The sequence below is a fragment of the Carcharodon carcharias genome, chromosome 16 (genome assembly GCF_017639515.1).
Source record: "Carcharodon carcharias isolate sCarCar2 chromosome 16, sCarCar2.pri, whole genome shotgun sequence".
Taxonomy (NCBI): domain Eukaryota; kingdom Metazoa; phylum Chordata; class Chondrichthyes; order Lamniformes; family Lamnidae; genus Carcharodon; species Carcharodon carcharias.
This window is the reverse complement of record NC_054482.1, coordinates 117,420,436-117,444,200: the sequence shown is the minus strand read 5'-3', so window position 1 is coordinate 117,444,200 and position 23,765 is coordinate 117,420,436. Positions and strand designations below refer to the sequence as shown.

The 23,765-nt window shown below is 44.7% G+C and overlaps 1 protein-coding gene across 8 annotated transcripts in view; it reads right to left on the bottom strand.

Moving 5' to 3' along the window:
* Positions 1–12,367: 12,367 nt before the first annotated feature.
* The window catches only part of LOC121289241 (choline transporter-like protein 5), a 478,732-nt gene continuing 467,334 nt past the window's right edge, over positions 12,368–23,765 (bottom strand). For 6 of the 8 annotated variants that reach the window (XM_041208473.1, XM_041208483.1, XM_041208484.1 and 3 more), the window contains one exon: positions 12,831–13,665. In XM_041208473.1, coding sequence (XP_041064407.1) covers positions 13,612–13,665 — 54 coding nt within the window. In that variant the 3' untranslated portion in view covers positions 12,831–13,611. Of the gene's footprint in view, positions 12,631–12,830; positions 13,666–23,765 lie in introns of those variants that run through there. The other 2 variants (XM_041208474.1, XM_041208478.1) reach the window with 2 other exon arrangements.

Here is a 23,765-nt window from a genome sequence, read left to right as displayed (position 1 = left end):
GGGAGAGGGATGGAGTCGACAGTTAGGGAATGGAGTTTGGAACTGGAACCGAAAGTAATGGCTTCAATCTTACCAATATTTTAGTAAATATCTGCCCGTCCAGTATGGGATGTTGGATAAGCAGTCTGGTGACTGGTGATGAGGTAGGATCGGGTGTCATCAGCATACATGTGAAAACTAACACCAAGGGCAGCATGTAAATCAGAAATAGGAGGCACCCAGGGATTGTTCCTGTGGGGACAACAGAGGTAACAGTGCAGGAACAGGAAGAGAAGCCATTGCAAGTGATTAGGCGGATAGAAATATTTTCCAGGATACATACTTCTGTCTGGGGAGCCGGTTAGCCCAGTTGGCTAGATCGCTAGTGTGTGGCTCAGAATAATGCCAAAAATGCAGGTTTGATTCCTGTTCTGGCTGAGGGAGCACCTGGGACCTGCCTCCTTGTCCTGCCCCTGAGAGAGGAAGGCAACAGCCAACTGCCACTTACAGAAACTGCCAAAAAAAACCGCTCAGGAGAAAACACCAACAGACAATGAGCCAAGGACCTACCTTTGGGCAGACCACACATGGATGAATAACTCTTTCTGCTTAATGATGTGACCTCCAATGGGAAAATTAAGCAAAAAGAGGGATTGAGGGAGGGATTTTGACCATCAGGTCTACTGTTTCCAGGTGGGTTTTTTTGGGGGAGGGGGGAAGCATGCTGATTCTTTGCTCCCTACCCCCCACCCCCCCCAGCCAGGTTCCCATCATCTTTACTTTCCAATCTGGGCCACAACCACCCTCTTCCCCCAACCCCCCACCCACCCCACCCCCAACCCCCCCACCCCACCCCCCAACCTCCACCGTCATCGCCCTGGAAACGTGCCGAACAAAATTTGCGGAATGACAAATCATTACCAGATGACACCAGGAGTTCGACACGAAACAGGTCTTCAGTGGATGGAACAAGCTGGGGAAAGTGGGCAAATTGATCAAAGTTTTGCGCGGAGAGTTGTTTTAGACACAGGGGGACCACTTCTCTCTCCGCAATTTATATATTTTTAACACTTGCCGTGATCACAATGGCCCTGCGAGTGGGAAAACCCTGGTATCTGCACAGATACTGCGTCCTCCGCATATCCCCAATCTGCAGCGCACACCGTAACCTCTCAAACTTACTTGAATTTTTGCATCAGTCACAATCTTGTTTCTTTTTTTGAAAGTCTCCGCTTCGTCCCCAGCCCCAGCCTCGCAATAATTCCATTGCTTTCCCTTTTTTTTTTCCCAAATCCTTTGATGTGCGTCAGTTTTAATTAATTAAAACCCTGGGTGTTTCTGGCTGGTGTAAAAAAGCCTCTCACGTTTGGGAGGACGGAGAGGTTGGGTCTCTGACACACTTTAAGCCGGTGGGAATGTCCTGCTTTCAGGGTGGAGGGGAAGGGACATATTGAATATTACTTTATTATTCTTTTTTTTTCTTTCTGAACAACAACAACAACAAAAAAAAAGGAAACAAAAAATTGCGAGGACTGTGGTCAAAAGCGCAGGGAAAGTGGGCGCGATTGGATAAACTTCTCCACCCGAGCCAGTGCGGACAGGATGGGCCGAACGGCCTTTTCCTGCGCTGTAAGGTTCTGGGGATCCTATGTTCGAATTTCTCCCAGGGAGTTTGGTCCGTTCTCTTTTACCTCACCTTACCCCACCCTACACCCCATTCCCCCCCCCACCCCCCCACAACACAACAGAATTGGCCAAGGTGGAGCTTAAGTGAACCCTTGAAAGGTTGCGGATGTCTGGGGGCGATGGTGGCATAGTGGTAATGTCATTGGGTTTATAATCCAGCTGCATAGGCTGATACTCTAGGAACACTGGTTCAAATCCCACCACCCCAGGTAATAGAGTTTAAAATTTCACCTAATAAGAATCTGGAATTTCAAACTAGTCGCAGTAATAGTGACCAATAAGCTGCTGGTTGAAATAGAAACCCATCTAGTTTGCTAATGCCCTTCAGGGAAGGAAATCTGCCAACCTTACTGGGTCTGGCCTACATGTGACTTCAGAGCCACAGCGATGTGGTTGGCTCTGAAATGGCTTAGCAAACCTCTCAGTTCAAGGGGAAATTAGGGGCAACAAATGCTGGCCTTGCCAGTGACACCCACATCCCAGGAAAGAATAAAAAGCCTCCCACGTCTGGGAGGAGGGAGAGGTTGGGTCTCTGACGCACTTTAAGCTGGTAGGAGTGACCTGCTTTCGGGGGGGGGCAGGGAAGAGACTTATCGAATATTACTTTATTATTCTTTTTTCTTTCTGAACAACAAAAAAAAAGCTCAGGGAAGGTGGGCGGGATTGGATAAACTTCTCCACCCGAGCCAGTGCGGGCAGGATGGGCCGAATGGCCTTTTCCGGCGCTGTAAGGTTCTGGGGATCCTATGATCGAATTTCTCCCAGGGAGTTTGGTCCATTATCTTTTACCTCACCTTACCCCACCCTACACCCCATCCCTCCCCCCACCCCCCACCAATACAACAGAATTGGCCAAGGTGGAGCTGAGATGAACCCTTGAAAGGGTGTGGATGTCTGGACCCACATGATCCTGTCCCCCAGAAGATTGCGGGAGTCTCTTCCCGACTACAGGAGGGTGCTGTCCAATCTCACCGAATCTCGATCCGGATCTTTGGCCATTTACTTTATTCCATGATAACGCCACAGAGCAAGGAAATCCCACAGACTAAACCGCATTAGGGGCTGTCGGGGGAATCTCTTAACCTGTGTGAGGTTTTTTTTTCCCCATGTTAATGTATTTTTTGGCATCGAAGAGGACAAGTTGGTATTTGTCTATCAGGACAGGAAAGGAATACTCTGCGCTCCAGCAATTTTCGGTTGGTAATTTTAATGAGGTTGGTGAGTTACCGGATTTCGAAAGCAACGATTATAATAACACAATGCACTTAAGGGAAAACCTAATTTAAAACAATCTCTCTGGACCTGTCATACTTACCTTAAAGGGACGCTGAACTAATTGAACTAAAAAAAAAGGGGGGGGGCAAATGATTGCATACCTCTTCGTGATTGCCTTGATTAATTCCAACAAATTATGTTAATTACTTTTCTTCCAACAGCAAAATTTACCCTGGAAAACCTGGAAAAGAAAGACTTTGCATTTATATAGCTCCTGTCTGACCACCCCACAGCACAAAGCACTTTGCAACCAATGGAGTACTTGTGAAGTGTACTCGCTGTTGTGATGTTAGGAAACACAGCAAGCCAACCTGCGCACAGCAAGCTCCCAGAAACAGCATTGAGATAATGGTGATAATGACTGGGTAATCTGATATTGCGATGTTGATTGAGGGATCTTGGTCAGAATACAGGGGATAACTCTGGCGATCTTCTTTGAAATAAGGCCGTGGGATCTTTCACATCCTCCTAACGGGCAGACGGGGCCTGAGTTTAACGTCCGATTCGGGAGGAACCGCCTCTGGCAGCGCAGCACTCCCTCAGTACGGCACTGGAGTGTCTGCTGTGAGTTTTGTGCTCAAACCCTGCAGCGTGACTTGACCCACAACCCTTCTGACTCAGAGGCAAGTGTGCTTTCAACTGAGCACAAGACTGGCACATTAGGCTGGATTTTGTCAGCGGAGACAGAGCCCCAATGGAGGGCAAAAAGCCTGTGGTGCCCCTGCCTCAAACATCTACACGAACCCCATCCGCCTTTACAAGGGGCATCGGTAAACTAATTAGTTGATGTCAAGGCTCTCTTTCCTTTAAGGGATGGCCGGCCAATCCAGCAGTCTCCGCAAAGCCATGAGAGCAGCGACCAATGCTGGGGTGGCAACTCGATGAAGAGGACACCGTGGAAACATGGTATTGTCAGGGTCAGTCAGGCAGGCCCCGGTGAGTGGTGGGGGCGGGTGGGGGGGTGTGGCGGGGGGAAGTGTTGGTGAGGGTGGGGGAAGGGTGGGGTGGGGGAGGGAATGGTGTTGGTGAGGGCGGGGGCTCAGGGATTGCCACAGGGATGGTCATTGCTGCCTTAGGACCCCTCTTTGGGCCACGGAATGTCTGATCAGGAGAACCATCCTCCCCAAACTCACAGGAAAGCCCCCAGAGTTCATGAGGCACTCTCACCATGTGGCAGGAGGGCCACCCCCATGGTAAAATATTAGTGATAGTGGGAAGAGGTCCTTAATTGGCACTTGAGTGTCACAATTGGCCTCTTGGTGGGAGGGCTGCCCTCCACTTTACCACCACTGGTAAACCACCATGGCTGCTTGGACTGGGCACTTCACCCTTTCACAGGTCAACACCTCCCCCCACCCCACCTCTCAGCCCATCCCCAGGGGTCTGATAAAATCCAATCCATTAATTATCCCATTAATTACTTTATATCTCAATAACCTCTTATATATAAGGTGTCTTAAATTATGTCGAATAAGATTATTTAAGTTATTTCCACTTTGTCTCTGTGCAGTACTATCTGTCCCTTACTGTTCTCAATTAACTTGATCAATCCAAAGCCCTTTGCAGCATTCACCAGCAATTTTGTTCTGATTTAAATAATTTTACTTTTAAATTACAAGTTTTGGTATTGAATTGGAAAATACCACAGAGCAAATGGTCCACAGAAGATTCTGGAAATAGAGAACAGTCATTCACCTGAAACGAGAAGACAGTTTAATATTTTTGGATTTATAATTACATTATTTGCCAAACAGACATTCAGCCCAACTGGACTATGCTGGTGTTTCTGCTTCATACAAGCCTCCTCCCAACCTACTTCATCTCACCCTATCAGCACATCCTTCTATTCCCCTCTCCCTCATGTGTTTATCCAGCTTCCTCTTAAATGTATCTACACTATTTGCCTCAACCACTCCATGTGGTGGCAAGTTCCACATTCTCACCACTCTCTTAAGTTACACATAAATTTACTATTAGATTTCTAAGTAATCACCTCATATTTATCTAGTTTTGGTCTCTCCCAGAAGTGGAAATTCTTCTCTATATCAATCCTATCAAACCTTTTCATAAACTCAAAGACCCTTATCATTTCACCCCCTGAACTTTCTCTTTTCTTGAGAGGGCAACATCACAGCCTACTCAGTTTCTCCTGATCATGTATCAGGTCCTCAAGAACTCTCAGTGTTTTGAAATCAGTGAATTCCTTTTGAAGTGCAGTCACTGTTATGTAGAAATAAGGAACATAAAAGATCCCACTGGACTGTTTTGAAGAAGAGGTCAGCTCTTCCCACGTTCTTGACCAATATTTATCCCTCAACCCACATCACTAAAGACAGATTATCTGGTCATTATCACAGTGCATTTTGTGGGAGCTTGCTGTGCACAATTGATTGCTGTGTTTCCCTCAAGTAGTGACTACTCTTCAAAGAAATACTTCATTGGCCATGGAAACAAATTGAGGTGTCTTGGGATCTCAAAAGGCTCTTAGAAATGCAATTTTGATTTTTTCTTTAATAAGAACTTAAGAAATAGGAACAGGAGTAAGCCATACGGTCTCTTGATCCTGCTCTGCCATCCAGTAAGACCATGGCCGATTCTCCATGTCAACCACACTTTCCCAACCGCTCCCATAACCCTTAATTCATTTAGGTTCCAAATATTTGTTAAATTTATTCTTGAATATACTCAATAACTGAGCATCCATAGCTTTCTGAGATAGAAAATTCCAGAGTTCTCTTCATCTCAGTCCTAAACGGCTGACCCTTTATCCTGAGGCTACACCCCCTGGTTCTGAACTCTCCATCCAGGGAAACTGTCTCTCACCATCTTCCATGCCGGGAACCTCTAACAATTTGATGGTGCAGAACTTCTGATCTCCAGATGGTCATAGCCCTGAGGTACCCTCCAAGATGCACGGGGGTACCCTTTGGATGTCCCAATGTACTGACTATATGGGAATTGCCCAGTGGGTTTGGAGTTCCAATTGAAAACTCCCCTACATCTGGAACCCTCTGAAACTCTGAGTTAAAGTCAGAGTCTTTGGATGATACCGACTCACTTACCAGAACAGTTACCCAGAAAAAATTAGAAGAATTAAAACCAAGTCTAACTCCTGGGTAACTATACTGCTGAGCCCCTAACTCCCCACTAGACCTCCTGACTACCATCTCCAACCAGATTACCTCCCCTGGCCTCTCAACTATCTCGCTGACCTGACTACCCCCTGACCACACCCTGACTACCTCCCCACCCAACCTACTCCCTCACCCACTTTCCTTACTCACTTACCTTCTTTCTGTAGCTTCTCAGAATGGCTTTGGGACCTCTAAACCTACCAGAAAATAGCAGCTTGTGCCATTAAAAAGGGATTGTGGCTTGTTTGGTGCAACATGCCATTAGTCTTTGGACTGGACTACTTTATATGCCTTCAGTGGGTGTGTTTCTCCACTCGAGGATTGCCATGTATACATCTGTGCTAGATTTGCTTGATTTCTTGATGATTCTTTTGGCAATTTTCACTGCGGCCTCAGCTATCAATTCATTTACTTTGTTGTGAATGTTGCTCGCATTCAGATACAGAGCTTTTAGTTTTGTCCTTTTGCTATCTTTGTAACATCTGGTCTTGGCTGTTGATGTATTTTTAGGTTTTTTTCTCTCTGCCCCTTCCTGCCATTCTCTGACCCTCATTTCCCACATGACGATTTTTCTCTCCTGCCTTGACACTACCCCTTGTTTTGCTACCTCTGCCCAAGCTGGATCCCTCACCCCACCTCCCTGGTTTAGTTTAAAGCCCACTCTACTTCCTTAGTTATGTGGCTTGCTAGAATGCTGCTCCCAGCACGGTTCAAGGTGTAAACCGCCCCAATGATATAGCCCCCATTTTTCCCAATACTGATGCCAGTGCCTCACGAACCGGAACCCATTTCTCCCACACCCGTCTTTGAACCACGCATTCATTTCTGTTACCTTATTTACCCGATGCTAATTTGCACGTGGCTCAGGGTATAATTGAGGGTTTGTTACCTTTGAGGTTCTGCTTCTTAATTTGGTGCCTAGCTCTTTATATTAACTATGCAGGACATCTGTCCTTGTCCTGCCTATGCCATTGGTACTTACATGTACCATGACAAGTGGATCCCCCTCTTCCCGCTGTAAGTTCCTTTCCAGCCCTGAGCGATGTCCCAAATCCTGGCACTGGGCAGGCAACACAGCCATCTGGACTCTCGCTCTTTGCTGCAGAGAACAATGTTAATCCCCCTCACTATGTTGTCCCCTACTACCTGTTTGCTCCCCCTCCTCCTGTATCTTGGTGCCATGGCCAGTCTGCTCATCCACTCTGCAGAACTCACTTTCATCCACACTGGTAACAAGCACCTTGTACCTGTTTGACAATTGCAAAGTCTGAGGCTCCTCCACGACTGTCTGCTCGATCCCATTACCTGCCTCACTCACGGTCACATCCTCCTGTCCCTCACTGCTGTCCAAAACAGATGACTCAATCATAAAAGTTGCGACCGTCTTCCGGAACAAAGTGTTGAGATATTTTTCCCGCTCCCTCATGTTGTGCAGTGTCTGCAGCTCGGCTTCAAGATCGAAAATCCTTATCCAGAATTCCTCAAGCTGCTTATACCTTCAGCAGACATGTTTGTCATGGATCACCTTGGCATCCAGAAGCTGCAATTTAACACCTGTCCTGCCATTTTTTAATGTTATTTAGTCAATTTAATTCAATTACATAATTAATTTAGAATAATTCCTACGTATCCCACAATTTATTATGATGATTAAAAGCTAGTACCACTTATAACTAAAAGTTATGCATTACTTAATTACACAGGTATGTGCTCCTTCTCGTGCTCTTTCATCTCCCAGCTCCTCCCTCGCTCCTTCTCGTGCTCTTTTATCTACTGGCTCTCTCTATTTATCTACAGCTCTCACCTTGTCAGGATCCAGGCAAAGACCTTTTGCTGCCAGTATATATGACCGTATGTGACAGTACTTGATATCAGGCACTTTCAGTTGCAATTTTTTCTTGTTTAGCTTCAGGTTCATCTGACGAGCTCTCTCCAGCAGTCGTACTAGATCCTAATCATGGTCAGCAATGGCTTCTTCCATTGTGTCTCCAAATCCATAGACTAGCAAATCATCCACTATGGCTTCAACTCTGGGAGGATCATTGACTCTCTCATGCTGTCTGTGTTGATGCTCTTCTGGAGCCGTGGAAATGCCAATTTTACATTTGCAAGCATCTATATCTCCCGAATGGTGTCCAGATTGTAGTTAGAAAACTGTTGTTTTCATCCAGCTTCACTTGCCAGTAACCATCCTCCGCATCTAGGGTATTGAATATCTTTGCGTTGGCAAGTTGTGGTCAAATTCCTTCGATGGTTGACATGGGGTAGTGAGATCTCTTCAGTGCTTTATTTAGATCCTTTGGCTCTAAGCATACTCTCAGCTTTCCAGATTGTTTCACTGCTACCATGCTGCTAATCCAGTCTGTAGGAGTTGTCACTTTCTTAATCACTCCCTTCTTTTCCAGTTCTTCTACCTTGTTTTTTAGGCTGGATTTGAAGGCAGCTGGAACTCATCCCGGCAGATGCTGAATTGGTCTTAGTCTCATCTACTTTGAGATGATATTCTCCAGGTAGACATCCAAACCCTGTAAACACATCTTTGTACTCCTCTACGATCTGTTCAATGGTCAGTGCTTTAGTGTGCTGTGACATGCTGTAAATCTCTTTAGGCAGATTTAGAGTTAAGAGTCCAAGCTTTACACTGGTTCCAGCTGAGATGAGTGGCTGTTGCATTCCGTCTGTGATCTGGAACTCCAGATCTTCATTCTTGCCATTGCATTGGGCTCTGAGATTAAGTTGTCCTCTCGGTATGAGTATTCTGCCATCATACAGCCTCAACATTATTTCAAGGGCTTCATTTTTGGATCACCATGTTGAGCCACTTCGCACAGGCCTGTGAAGGTTATGATGTTGCATGATGAACCAGTGTCTATCTGACACTTCATGTACACTTGATGCTCTTCTACTATGGTCATCATTCTAACAGTCAGAAACCACTTATCACCTATGTACGTGACTGAGTCAACCTGTTGTAAGGTGTATAGTGATTTGTCAGAATCTTCGGCTGATATCTTTGCATTGGCCATCTGTATGGGCTTGTTTTGCTTCTTTCTAGCCAAACACTTGTGTGCAAAATGATTTGGCTTCATGCAGTTAAAACACTGCTTTCCCCATGCTGGCCAATCCTTCTTTGCCTCTGTATTATATCCTCCGCAGTATTTGTATCCTGCCCTTTGTCCATGATTGTTCTGCTCTTTTGGCCTGGAATGTCTATCAGCGTAATGCATCTCCTGGTCTGGTCCATCATGAATATGTTCTAGCTGATGATTTACAACTTCAATGCTTCTGCACATTTCTTGAGAATAAGTTTCTCCTTTCTTAGTAGACTTGCTCTCATTGCAGGATCTCTTATGTCTAAGACAATCCTATCTGTTACTGCAGTCACAGACTGATCGATGGACTCTTTTTCATCTTGAGCCCTAGTGTTGAATGCATGCTGTTCATAAGTTAGGTTCACTTGGGGCTCAAAGCATGCCTTCAAAGCTTTCAATATCTGTTTTATTTTCCTGTTCTTTGGAGAGATTTAGGGTTGAATACAATTTGTAGCAATCCCTCCCCAGCAGTAATAAAAGTGTTGCTGCTTGTATTGGCTCTGGCTTGTTAATTAAATCTGTTGTAATCTCGTAGTTTTGCCATTGCAAGTGGAAAAACTGCCAATTCAGGCACATTTGCCATTCATTTTGACAGGAGCAGGAAGAGGAACATTTATAGGCATCACCCAATGATTTTCTTGCAGACTTCACCTTGTCAGTTGCTTTCTTCAGCAGGTTTTAGCAGCTCTGAACATTTGCGGGTTTTTTTTATGAGATATGGCTGCTCTCCAGCTTTTCTATATTTTTAAAACTCAATCTCAGCTCCACTCCTGACACCATTGTTACGAGCTCAAAGACTCCGGTCTTTGGAATGTAAGATGGCTCCTCCCTAGCCTTGTGCTGATGGCAGAGGTCACAGGACTACTGCAAGCCAGATAGGACATGTGGTAATGATTGCATTTCAAAACCCAAACAAGCTACTCTTCCAATAGGAAAAAAAGCAACTGAAGCCAGAAGTAGTACCTGGCTTCAGTGGAAAATCAAGGTGAAAGGGCAGAAAGCCAAAGTTCATTTTGACAAGACTGACAAACCCTTTCCAGAGTTGAGCAATGGGGAATCTATCAGGATACAAACCATTAATGCTTTCAACAGGAGTCAGCCCACGTGGAAACTTGGGACATGTGCACAGCAGCTGTCACCTCGATCATATGCGGTGGAAGTGAATGACCAAATATACCAACGCAACTGCAGGTATAGACGCACAACTAGAGAAGCTGTTCATTCACTACAGGGAACCAATCAGGAAGATGGCATCTCAGCAGCTGCAGAATACAGAACGACCATCACTCCCAGAGGTCCATGGGTCCCCAACAATGGAAATGGAACAACAACAATAGTTATCATGGCAACAACAAGTGCCATGCCCATTCCCCAGAGAGGAAACACCATCCAGACGAACAGCCAGTGACAACACACATGCATACCATTAAGAGACCTGCACGATTTAACGACTATATATGCAGTGCACGTGCAGCAACTGATGAGAATAACGAGAATAATGAGAATAATTGCTGGTTGTCCCTTTACTTGTATGAGGACAGTTGTGGTATAGCAGATAATTGGGTAACTCACAGTTAGTGCATGCGAATTTGTCTTTTGTCCATTAGGAAAAAGGGTGTTTGGGTTTTGAAACGCAATCATTACCACATGTCCTATCTGGCTTGCCTTAGTCCTGTGACATCTGCCATGAGGTACAAGGCAAGAGGAACCATCTTACATTCAGTTCAATGAAGACATTACACTAGAAACACTAGCCTTTGAACCCGTAACATGGCTTGGCTTCCCCCGACATTCCTACCCAGGACAGGTATGCTCCGCATTTCTGAGGAGGCCCGGTTTGGACATCTGGGGGAGAAGTGTGGAGCACTGGTTACAGGTAAGTAAATAGGAGCAGAATGGCAATCCGATGGTGATTACCACTCAGGAGATTTGCCACGACATATTTCAATCAGATCATATTTTATTCTTCTAAGCTGTACAGAAAATAGACTAATTCTGCCAATCCGTCCTTGTAAAACAATTCTATCATCCCAGGAACAAATCTAGTGAACTTTTGTTGCACGCCCTCTTAGGTAAGTACATCCTTCCATGGGTACAGAGACAAAAGCTGTGCACAGTCCTCCATGTTTAGTCTCACTAGAGTCCTGCACAATTGTAGAAAGACTACCATACTCCTGCACTCCAGTCCTCTTGCAATAAAGGCCAACATACCATTAACCTTCCTAATTGCTTGCTGTACCTTTACTTGCAACTTAAATTTGTGTTTCATGTACAAGGACATCCAAATCCTTCTGAACACCAACATTTAATAGTTTCTCACCATTTAAAAATATTCCAGTTTTATATTCTTCCTACCAAAGTGAATAATTCCACATTTCCCCAGATTATACTCCATCTGCCATCTTCTTGCCCAGATCATTAACCTCTCTCTATCCCTTTGCAGAGACTTTGCATCCATCAGCAGCTGACTTTCTTGCCCAGCTGCGTATTATCAACATGTCTTACCGACAAATTTGGGTGAATGTGTCTTTCTTGCTTGGTTCATCCCAAAACTGATGCTTCCCGAGACATTTTTTTGAACAATCCCAGCAGAAATTCCCGGTTCCTCAAATCCCAAATTGAACTCATGCCCAAACACAGGGATTTCAGGGCCAAGATGTCTCCCACTCAAAGGAACCTGTCCAGCTCGCTTTTGAAGACTATATGAAAGAGGTGTCCAAAATCAGGGATGGTTTTGACATAATTTTGAATAATGAGAAACTGTTTCCAGTGACGGATGGCGATTTAAGACAATTGGCAAAAAAAAAGGAGGGAAGATGAGGAAACTTTTTTTTACAGAGCTGTTATGAAATGGAACACACTGCCTGAAGATGCAGTAGAAGAAGATTCAATAGCGCTGTTGAAAAGACAATTTGATAAATATTTGAAGGGAAGACATTTTCTGGGCCATGTGGAAAGAGCAGAGAGGGAATAAGTGCATAGCTCTTTTGGAGAGCTGACACAGGTGTTACAGATGGAGCGAGATGGTGGGATAACTTTTCCCCCTTTTTCTCATCTCTCGGTTGACCACAACAAGATATATATTGAGAAGGAGTGTTTTAAACCTTTTTGATGTTGTAACCTTCAAAGATTAGACAGGAAACCAGGTTTTTGGCAAGTTTAAATCAAAAGAAAGGGTAAATGTTTATTTGCTCAACACCAGAAATGTAAATGCTATGAAACACTCACTCTCTCAAACACACACGTACATACAAGAAGAGTTCTAGAGTCAAAGCATGTGTTTAGATTATTAACAGAATAACAAGAAACAAACCACGTAGTCTTAGTAAGTCCTTGAAGATGAAACAGTGTTGCAGACCTGAAATGGTTCCCTCTCTTGGTTCTTGAAGACAGTGGAGGTTGGATGTTTCTGGGCTTTTCACGTGGAGAAGAAGCTATAATCTTGCAGAACCAGGGGTCACAGTCTGAGGATACAGGGTAGACCATTTAGGACTGAGATGAGGAGAAATTTCTTCACCCAGAGAGTGGTGAGCCTGTGGAATTTGTTGCCACAGAAAGTAGTTGAGACCAAAACATTGTCTGCTTTCAAGAAGGAGTTAGATATAGCTCTTGGGGCGAAAGGGATCAAAGGGTAAGGGGAGAAAGCGGGAGCAGGCTACTGAGTTGGATGATCAGCCATGATCATAATGAATGGCGGAGCAGGCTCGAAGGGCCGAATGGCCTACTCCTGCTCCTAGTTTCTATGTTGCTATGTGAAAACAAAAGTTATCCCACCACCTCTACCCACTTTTCACTATGTGAAATACTTGCCTGGTTTAGGCAGGATTCCTCTCTTCTTGCTGGACGATGATCCCTCTGTCCTGTTGATCCCAGACTCCATTTTCTGCATTCTCTTGTGGAGTAATAAGGCCTCAACTCCCCTCCAGCTGGGTTCAATCATGTGATGGCAAGTTTCAGTGCCTCCACATAATGGGTTGGAGCCGGGATTGATACACAATGGGGGAATGATTAATAATCTATTGTCATGCTGAACAGGCATGAGAACATTACACATTTTTAATAACTTGTACGCCTGTTTTAAAAAAGGACGCCACTGATCTTTAAGATGGCTGTCACAGGTCACCTTACTTTTGGAACTGCAAGTTGTCCAAGCTTCTGGAAACTTCTATAAGGTGGATTACAATGAACATGCCTGGACCACATCCTTGTGGAATGCCGCACTTGCCTTTGTCAGGACTTACCCCAAAACAGCAAGGACAATAAGGCCTCTGACTTTCTTTCTCCAGGGCTACCAGATAACAAAAGAGAGCTAACAGAACTGATAATACACTCGGGAAGTGCTAAGGACCCCTATTTGCCTCTATTATATGTTGATGTTTTTGACCATGGGAGGTGAAAGCTACTTTGTTATTATGAATAGAGTATTGATTGCTTTTCATTGTGTATCAATAGCCAGTCACCACATGACCCAAACTCTTTGATTTGGAAATAATAAAGTCCTGCAGCAGAATGCAAAAGTAACAGCAAAAGAAACATCACTGCAGAAATCAGGCTATAACATCGAGCCTATACAGAGTCACTAGGTTTAAAGTTTAAAGCTATCTCTCTTACGCATCAAAACTAGGACATATCAAAGCACCCAGACTAGCTGGCTTTAATCTAATTAAGACACACCCGCAGACTAAACCTCTGTTTTAAAAAGAAAAATATTTTCCAAAATATTATATACATTGATAGCTTCATGACAGCATGATGTGACTGTTGTTGGATACCCTTAAGAATGTGAGTATGCCTCTGTATACATCACTAGATGGGAAATGGTGTATGTATGTGTGTTCCAGTCTAAATTTAACTTTTGCTTCAAGCAGTAGGGCAAACAACAGCTCCTAGTGCTCGAAACTTTACAATAATGTAAGAGTGTTCTATATGTGCCTCGTCTTAATAAATGAACCCACACCATATTTACCCAATCCCTTATGAGTCATTGGTGCTCTGTGTCTCATACAGAAAATAAGTTCAAGGACTTATATCATTATAAGAACAGAACTGTCATGCAGGGACGGTGGACAGAATGGCCTCCTTCTATACTGCATGATTCTATGATTTGATCCAGCTCCCCTGTATTAGGTCTTCAATGGAGCTTTAACCATAACAAATACTGGCATTTATATGTATTTTATTCATCCTTGGGATGGGGGTGTCACTAGCAAGGGCAGTATTTATTGCCCATCCCTAATTGCCCTTGAAACTGAGTGGCTTGCTAGGTCAATCAGAGGTATTTTTGCTGTCAGTCTTGAGTCACGTTTAAGCAGATTGCCACCCTGAAGTGTATGAGTGAATCACACGGATTTTTAAGATAAGCCGGTAGGTTTGTGAATTTATATTTCAATTTATTTATTAAAGTAATTGAATTCAAATTCCCCCAGCTCCTGTGATGGGATTTCAACTTATGTCTCCAGCGCATTAGTCCAAGCCTCTGAATTACTAATTCAGTAACATTACCACTACATTAACGCCCCCTTAGAGCCTCTAACATTAGGGAATATCCAGAGGTGGTTCAAAGGAGCATAATCAGACAAAAAAATTGACACCAAGACAAAGACAAATTAGGACAGGTGATCAAAAGTTTGGTTAAAGAAGTAGGTTTTATGGAGTGTCTTATAGGAGGTTAGCGATATAATTTCAAAACTGTGATGACTCGATTTTTGTTTGGTAAGAGGGAGCACTGAGGGTTATGGAACCAAAGGGGGCAAATGGTGTTAAGATACAGGTCAGACATTGGGTGGAGTTTTCCGAGCCCGCTGACATTGGGCATGTTTGGCAGCGTGAGCAGTCAGGCCAAATATCGGTTCCACGATGTTGTGAAACCAGATTGCAATCGTCCGCTCAGCCCGTCGTTGGTGGGCCACGTTTCCCGCCGTTGGACGTTGGGAACCACGTTGTAATAAATCTGCATATCGTAATAAGGCCAGCCCACCGGAATCATCCTTCCCCCCACTCCCCAGCTGGATCATCCCACCCACGTCAGCGGGAAAACACATGGTTGCTGAACACGTATAGACAAGTGTGGCGTGCACATGTTCCCCCGCCTTCTGCTGACTCTCCAGGATGACTCAGACCTCACAGATGTGGAGCTCGGCTGAACCTGCCTCCTGTCCGTGCAGTGACCACCAGATTGTGAACTGCAGCCTGCTCTGGATCTAGGTCCCACCGAGGTGTGTGTCTTTGCGCTTGGTGCAGGGTGTGGTAAGGGCTGTGACAGGTCTTCCAGGCTGCTTATTTCCAGCTCTTCAATAGAGGAGGTGTCTGCTTGGCTGGAGGTGAGGACGTGAATGGAATTGAGGGACTGACTGGCTGAGGGTGTCAGTCACTTGGCAGGGCTCCCTGTGAACCAAAGTTGAGATGATTAGTGCATGGCAGCAGAGTCAAAAACAGGAGAGAGAGAGAGCACTCACAGTTGAGTTGAGAGAGATATGATGTGGTGCAGGATCCTCATGAGGCTGTTCACTGCAGATCTCACCGTCACCGCAGGCAGGGTCCTGCTAATGTGAGCAGGCCTCTCCTGCATGGAAACTAATAGACAATATAAGAGCAGGATGTGTGGGACTGCATGGAATGTTTGTGTGGTGAGTGGAGCCATGGATAGGATGAGGACACGAGATCCAGAGGATATGAGTCTGATGGAGATGTGAGAGTTATTGGTTAACGTTTCGAGTCCGATGAAGAGTCATATGGACTCAAAACATTAACTCTGTCTTCCTCTCCACAGATGCTGTCAGACCTGCTGAGTTTTTCCAGCATCCGCAGTATTTTGCCTTTATCTTGTATGAGAGTTGGTGGTGTTGTCCCTTGAGGTGTGAGATCCTTGTGGGCGTGCGATGGGTTTGTGAGTGTGAGAGTTGAGAGTGATGAGAAGAGTGACTGACCCTGACGGACCAGAGGAGACCATTCATCCTGCAGCAGCACTGGGTGGCTGTCCTCTTTTGCAGGGCGTTGGCGATGACCACTGCTGCCTCCTAGACTGAACTGGTGATGCCACTGCCCCTCCTGTGGCCAGAGCAGGGGTAGAGGACATCACAGCAGGCCTCCACGGCATCCAAAAGGTACTCGAGGGGCACATCACTAAACCAGGGCAGTGGGAGGGGGGTGGGGTGCTGCAGTCTTTTTGCCTTTCAGGACCATCCTGTCTTCCATGTGGCAGTCCTGGGCTGGAAGTGCTGAGAGCTGTGCATGTGGCTGCACTTTAAATGTGACACCCAGTGTGATGAAGCAGTGAGGTGATGGTGTGGCAGACGAATGAGAGCCCCACCTGCCATGGAAATGGCATGTTTCCGGGAATGCATAATTAATGCTCCGGGTTTGGGACTGTACGGCGTGAGAAGCATTGTTTTACATGTCTACTACTGCCCTTAATGCAAATCTGGAATGCTTCCGACCGTTGTTTAATTGAATTGAGGAACAGGCTGGAGGAGCTGGATGGGCTGCTGCTGCTGTAACATTCCAACGAGAGGCGGAATGTTTTAAGGAGGAAATTTTAGAAACTTAGGGCCTGATCAGTTGAATTTTACGGCCACGGAGAGAGAGGAAGAGGGGGATGAACACAAGGCCAGAGATGGAGGAAGGCAAAGATCTCAGAGGTTGTAGGGCTGGTGGAGGCTACTGAAATCAGGAGGGGTGTGGCCCTGGTGGGATTTGAATACAAGCTTGGAAATTTTAAATATAGCCATTACTAAAGTGGGGGGGGGGGGTGCAATCTATCACCTCTAATCACATTTCCCTGCTCTTTCTCCACAACCTTTCATATTCTTCCTTCTGAAATACTCTATTTGAAATATAGTCTCTACCCCAATAGCCATTTGGGGTGAAGTGTTCCATGATACAATAACTTTCTATCTGAAAACAGTTCTTATACCAGGACCACCCCCAAACCCCACTTCATTCCATGTGTGATAATCCATGATGGTTTGTACTGCCTGATTCATCTACCAGGAGCATGTGTTTATTTGAAAACTATCATGTACACCCAATACTGAAAAAGTGGGATCTGTTTCTTTCTGGAGGTTATCGTCATATCTCGGCCTTCAGTGTACCCAGTGCCCTCCTCCCAGCCTTTTTGTTGAAGAGAAGAGGATGGTTCAACACTTTGTTAAATAAACAGGATCCATTAGCTTTCAGGAAATGAAAACCCCGCAAACAAATGTTTTGAACATTATTTCCATGGCAAACCAATGTTATGAATTCTGTTTCCCGTTTGATACTGACTGTCATTAAGTTGGGTAATTGCATCCCTTCCACTCCTGTCATCAGCCCTCTTGAAGCTTCCTTGCGATCGCATGAGTTGCACCTGAGCAAGCTACGAGGGAGACACGCAAAGGCAGGGTTCGTTTTTCCGATTTCCGTGTCACAGGATACACTTTTCTATTCCACTAAGTTTGTTTGCTTGTATGTTTTGCAAATAGAACGGGCTGCAAAAAAGGACAGGGTGCCTCTCACGTGCGTTACCCATTCCCTAGAGTTTAGAAGAATGAGAGATGATCTCATTGAAATGTGTAAAATTCTCACGAGGACCTAACAGGGTAGGTGGTGAGAGGCTGTTCCTCCTGGCTGGAGAGTCTAGAGCTAGGAAGCTTCGTCTCAGGATAAGGGGTCAACCATTTAGGACTGAGATGAGGAAAAATGTATTTACTCAGAGGATTGTGACCTTTTGGAATTCTCTAGAGGGCTATGGATGCTCAGCCAATGAGTATTCTTCAGTATACCTGTGATGGAAGGAGTCCACAGCAAGGGGGCATAACCTCAAAATTAGAGCCAGGTGATATCAGGGAGCATTTCGTCAGATAAAGGGTAGTGAAAATCTGGAACTCTCTCTCCCCACAGTAAGCTGTTGGGTCTAGGAGTCAACTGGAGCTTTCAACATTGAGATTGACATATTTTTTGTCAGGCAAGAGTATCACTGGATTTTTATTAATTATTAGTGGTTTGATGAAGGTGGTCTTGTGGTGCAGTGGGTAGTGTCCCTACCTCTAAGCCAGAAGCTCTGGGTTCAAGTCCCACCCCAGGACTTGAAAGCCATAGAAGGTGTGTTCACAATGTGGCCAAACAGTTTGAGTATCCACCTGTAAATCCTTCCAATGTGGCAGGTGGTAAGAGTGGGAGAGTCTCCTGGTCAGCTGTGCTTTATGTGGGGTGGTGCCCCTCAAGCTATAGTCTTTGGTGCTAGTCCAGTACATGAACTAGGTGGTCACTTTGTGTCCACTTTCCCAGCTGATTAGGTTATTCATACCTAAAGGAAAGGTTTGTGTCCATTAGCCTAGCTGTATTTTCATTTTAAAAATAGTGGGAACATTTTATCTCGATCACTGTTTTAATAACCTTTTAAATTGAGTTCTGTCGCCAACCAGGCCACCTAGCACAGCCATTGTGAAAAGTGAAAGCCACCATAATCCCAGAGGAACATAGGCTGCTCTCTCATTAGAGAGAGGGAGAGAGACGGCTGGTGGCGAGTTTAACCTGAGGGCCACCACACCTCAGGCGAGGAGCAGGGTTGAGAAGGCAGGGCTGCCCTCAGCTAGTACTGGAATTAAATCCGCGCTGTTGGCATCACTCTGCATCATGAACCAGCCGTCCAGTCAACTACGAGTGCACCCCAAATCCTTTAATTAGGTGTGAATCTAGGTATCTTATGGTTATAGTCGATGCACTATTGAAAAGAATTTACGTATGCAGATTGCATACAACACTGATAAATAAAGATCTAAACTATCCTGAATTGTGTTTTCTTTAAGTTTCTCTGTGGTTAAACTCAATGCAGCATTTGTGTTTTATTTCTGTTCCAAAATGTAGTATGATGGCGGGGGGGGTGGGGTGGGCGTGGGGGGGAAGAGTTCGGGCAAATTTAGCACAATAGAGGCAAATGCTGCTGGATTTAGCAACACGTACAAAAATGAAATGGAAATATTTTAAATTAAGCTTTTGACAAGAAATCAAAGTCTAGCAACTGAATGGCAATATTTTTAAGATTATAACATTGAAAATGGCTTTTCGATTGCAAATGGTTATTGTCTTAGGACAGAGCTAATGGAAGTTGACAAGTCTGATGCAACTTTTGAGAGCTCCTACTAAATGGCAATAAACCCTCTGTGCCATAACCTAGCTTAACCACTGTATTAAAACTTGTGGCATGCACAGCTGCCAGTATATATTCATCTGCTGGATGATGATGCAGTGTAACATTTTTCTCTACAGATGTTCTAGCTTCAAGATTCTTTGTTATCCCAATTACCGCACCAACAATCTAGCCCACGTGCAAGTACTTTGGAAGTTGTGAATATTTTGGGATTTTCTTTTAATGTACTAGAATAATTGTTGATCGACCATTTGGATCGATTGTTCTATACGATCACAAAGGCGTCTCGGAATCCCGGCACAAATTTTGGCTCAGTGAGATCAAGATATAAATACGAAAAGGGGGAAACAGGCAGGATTCTTTACTAAGAGTAAGGGAAACAGAGTTGTTTGCGTTTGAAGCCACAAGATCAATAGCTTCGAATTACAATTCAGAATTCATCATAGTCAAATAAATTGATTTTTCGGGTTGTTCAGATAGTTTGAAGCGGCAGCACACGGTGGGGTGAAGTTCTATTTGGTTAGGCAGCGGAAAAGAAAAATCGCAAGGGGTAGTTTCGGTTATGATAGATGTGCAGCAATTTGCAAGTTTAACAGCAATGATTGGGACACCTTGGGGGGGGGGGGGGGCGGGGGGGGAGAGGGGTGGTCAGGGTCGATGCGATTAGCAACACAATTTCATTAGCGCTGTCAAGGAGAGGAAGATAATGTGTGAGAAATCATCACCGGACCTACTCGCGTTGTTCAAAACACCGGTTTAAAACAACCAGACATTTTCTTATGACTTCTGCTGTAATTTGACCTGTCGAGTCACAATACAGATGTTTGCCATTTGGGCATCCCACTGTGAATTATAAAGGTTGTGAGTGCCACCATTGCTTAGTACATCAGTGTCTCTCCCAAAGTTAGGCAGGCTGAATGTTCGACCAGAGTGGCGAATACCCTTGCCTCAGCTCTGTTCTGGTGACAAGATTGTGACCTGTTCAAGGGAAAAACTAGCTATAAAAACAGGAATAAGCCTATGGTGGCATAGTGGTATTGTCACCGGACCAGTACTCCAGAGACCCGGGGTAATTCTCTGGGGACCCAGGTTTGAATCCCCACCAGGGCAGATGGTGAAATTTGAATTCAGTAAAAACAAAAAATCTGGAATTAAAAGCCTAGTGAAGACCATGAAATCACTGTCATAAAAACCCATCTAGTTCACTAATGTCCTTTAGAGGATATGTCCTAAGATTCCCCTTTAGGGAAGGAAATCTGCCACCCTTACCTGGTCTGGCCTACATGTGACTCCAGACCCACAGTGATGTGGTAGACTCTTAAATACTCTCTGAAATGGCTGAGGGGCAATTAGGGCTGGGCAATAAATGCTGGCCCACATCCCTCGAATGAATAAAAAAAATATACTTTGTCAGGCATTGTTAGCCTCTGTTCTGATGAAAGGTCATCAATCCAAATCATTAAATCTGTTTTTCTCTACACAAATGCTGCCAGACTGTCAGCATTTCTGGCAATTTTTGTTTTTGTTTCAGATTTCTAGCATCCGCAGTATTTTGCTTCAGTATTAATGGATATGGAATCCAGCTGAGTAAATGGAATGCAAAGACACAGGTCAGCCAAGATCCAACTGAATGGCAGAACAGACCTGAGGGGCTGAATGGTCTCTTTTTGTTCTTAAGTAAACCTTAACCTGAGACTTCCTATAATTAACCAGACATAGAAGCATAGAAATTCTATTCAGTCCATTGAGCATTGCTTTCATATCTAGTCCAGTGATGGTATTGTGAATTCCAGCCAGTCAGGGTGCATTTTCATTACAATACAATGTTTTCCCGGAATATGACACTAGTTAATGTTGGAGCAGTTTGTCTTCATATTACTTCACATGTGTTTGTTTACATGTTACCTTTACAGATAAGTATGAAAGTTCCTCTATGCTGTTTCCTCACTCGGTAACAACCTCAACTCTAGATCAAAGGGTTGTGTTCAAATCCCACTTTACCAAACCTGAGCACATAATTCAGAGCAACACTCACTCAGTTCTGCATTATCGGAGGGGCAGTACTGAGGGAATGCTGCACTGTCAGTAGATCAGTACTGAGGGAGCACTGCACAGTCGGAGAGTCAGTACTGAGGGAGTGTTGCACAGTCAGAGGGTCAGTACTGAGGGAGTGCTGCACAGTCAGAGGGTCAGTACTGAGGGAGTGCTGCACAGTCAGAGGGTCAGTACTGAGGGAGTGCTGCCCTGTCAGCGTTGCAGTATTGAGGGGCTGTTGCACAGCTGGAGGGGTAGTATTAAGGTGTTGGAGGTTGAGTACTGCACTGTTAAGGGGGCAGTACTGAGGGAGTGTTGAACTATCAGAGGGATAATACTGAGAGAGTGCAGTACTGTCAGAGGAGCAGTACTGAGGAAGCGCTGCAGTACCGAAGAGGCAGGAGTGAAGGTTTACAGTGCTGTCGTCACTCAGCTTCAGGAATGCACTGGTCTGTGTCAACGTGGAGTATGACCACAGGTCTTTGAAGAGGGACTTGAACCCAACACTTCTGACTCAGAGGGGATGTCTGAGTCAGACTGAGACCTTAAAGTCCACCTGTGGCTATCTAGCGACAGGCAATGATTCAGACAGGAATTGCATTAAAAAGGTGACATTAAAAAGTGGCTGTGACAGGGAGTTTTCACTGCTTCTCATGAAAGGATAACGCCTGAGCTGCAGACAAGACAGCTGAGATTGAGGAGATAGTATGGATGTGGCATGCAGACACTGCATTCCAGCATGGGCTGTTGCCTACTATCTGGCTCCAGGAGCAGCTGGCAATAGGTGTTGACACTAGCACATTGCATGCTGCATTCAAAGTCGCACCAACAAAGGATGAGACAGCTAGGGCAACAACTAAATGGATCTGACAAATTGTTTATAGCCACACAGCCAACCCCCCCCCCCCCCCCCCCCCCCCCCCCCCCCCCCCCCCCCCGCCCCAGCGATGTTATCTTTGCCAAATATCAGGAGAAACTTACAACGGCAAAAGATGTTTGACTTGAGAAAAGAATCAGGCCTGGAGACACATTCTCTCACAAAAACAGATCAACAAGGTAAGGTACTGGAAAGAGGAGCAGAATTTTAAAAAAAACACACAGAACCTCTAATTTTTAATGGGCTTTCCTTAAACACATCAGTTCAGCTTTTTGACCCAGAGCGTCATCTTAATGGTTCACATTAATATTGCTCTAATGCATAAACAGTGATATATATTTGGGTTGGAAGAGTTGAATGGCCTACTCCTGCTCTTACTTCTTGTGTTCTTCTGTTTCTTTGTTCTTATTTTGTGCTGCTCTCACCATCTTTGCTTAGTCGCTCCTGCACATTTATAACATTTTGTTCACCTGAGCTGACTGAGGCTGCATTCCAATATTGATTTCACACCAAACTAACTGCATAGAATTTATAGCACAAAACGAGCCATTAGCCTTAACTGGTCCATGCCAGTTGTGTACGCTCCTTGGATTTATTAGTAAGTATCTTATATTTATGGCCCCTGGTTCTGGTCAGTGCTGCAGGAGGAAATGTCTTCTCTATCTCTGCCCTATCAAATCCTGTCATAATTTTAAAGGTCTCTATCAGGTCTTTTCTTAGCCTTCCTTTTTCTGAAGATCTGTTCAATCTTTCTGATAGTTATAGCCTCTCAGTATCATCCTTGTAAATCTTCTCTGCGTCTTCTCCAGTGCCTCTATATCCTTTCAATTAAATTAAACTGAGCAGTGACTCAGTGGAATTAAACAAAAGCAAGAAGGTGCTCAGCACCATCTGGGGAGAGGGAAACAGAGTTCATGTTTCAGGTCAATGACCCCTCGTCAGATTTTACACATTTACCTTGGTGGGAAAGAAAATTAGCCGATTTGTAAATGTAAAACAAGTTCCTGATTCGATAAGCTATTCTGTGCAACTAGTGAGGACCAATACTCCTTCTCCCCCACAGTATTCCTTCTGTGATGTTTCTTGTAAATCCCTGATTTTAATTGCTGCACCATTGGCAGCCATGCCTTTAGCCACTTGGGCCCTAAACCCTGGAATTCCCTCCCTAAATCTCTCCACCTCTCTTTCCTCCTTTCAGACGCTCCTTGAGATCTACCTCTTTGACCAAGCTTTTGGTAACCTGTCTCTACATCTCTTTATGTGGTTCAGCGTCATATTGTGTTTGGTAATGATCCTATGAAATGCCTTGGGATGATTCATTATATAAGAGGTGTTATATATAAGTGGCAATTGTTGTTTCTGGTCCACTTTCTCTATTCTTTTCCAACATGTTTGTTCAATTGCAAAGGCATGCTTCAGTGAGCAGGGCTGAGATATTACAATCAGCAGTACTCAGAGGGAAAGAGGGGAAACCGAGGTGGGGGGGAAGAGGAGAGATTGAGGAGCCTCCTTCTCAAAAGGGAACCTTTCTTCAGTGACCCTCATCTAGACACTCTGCACCT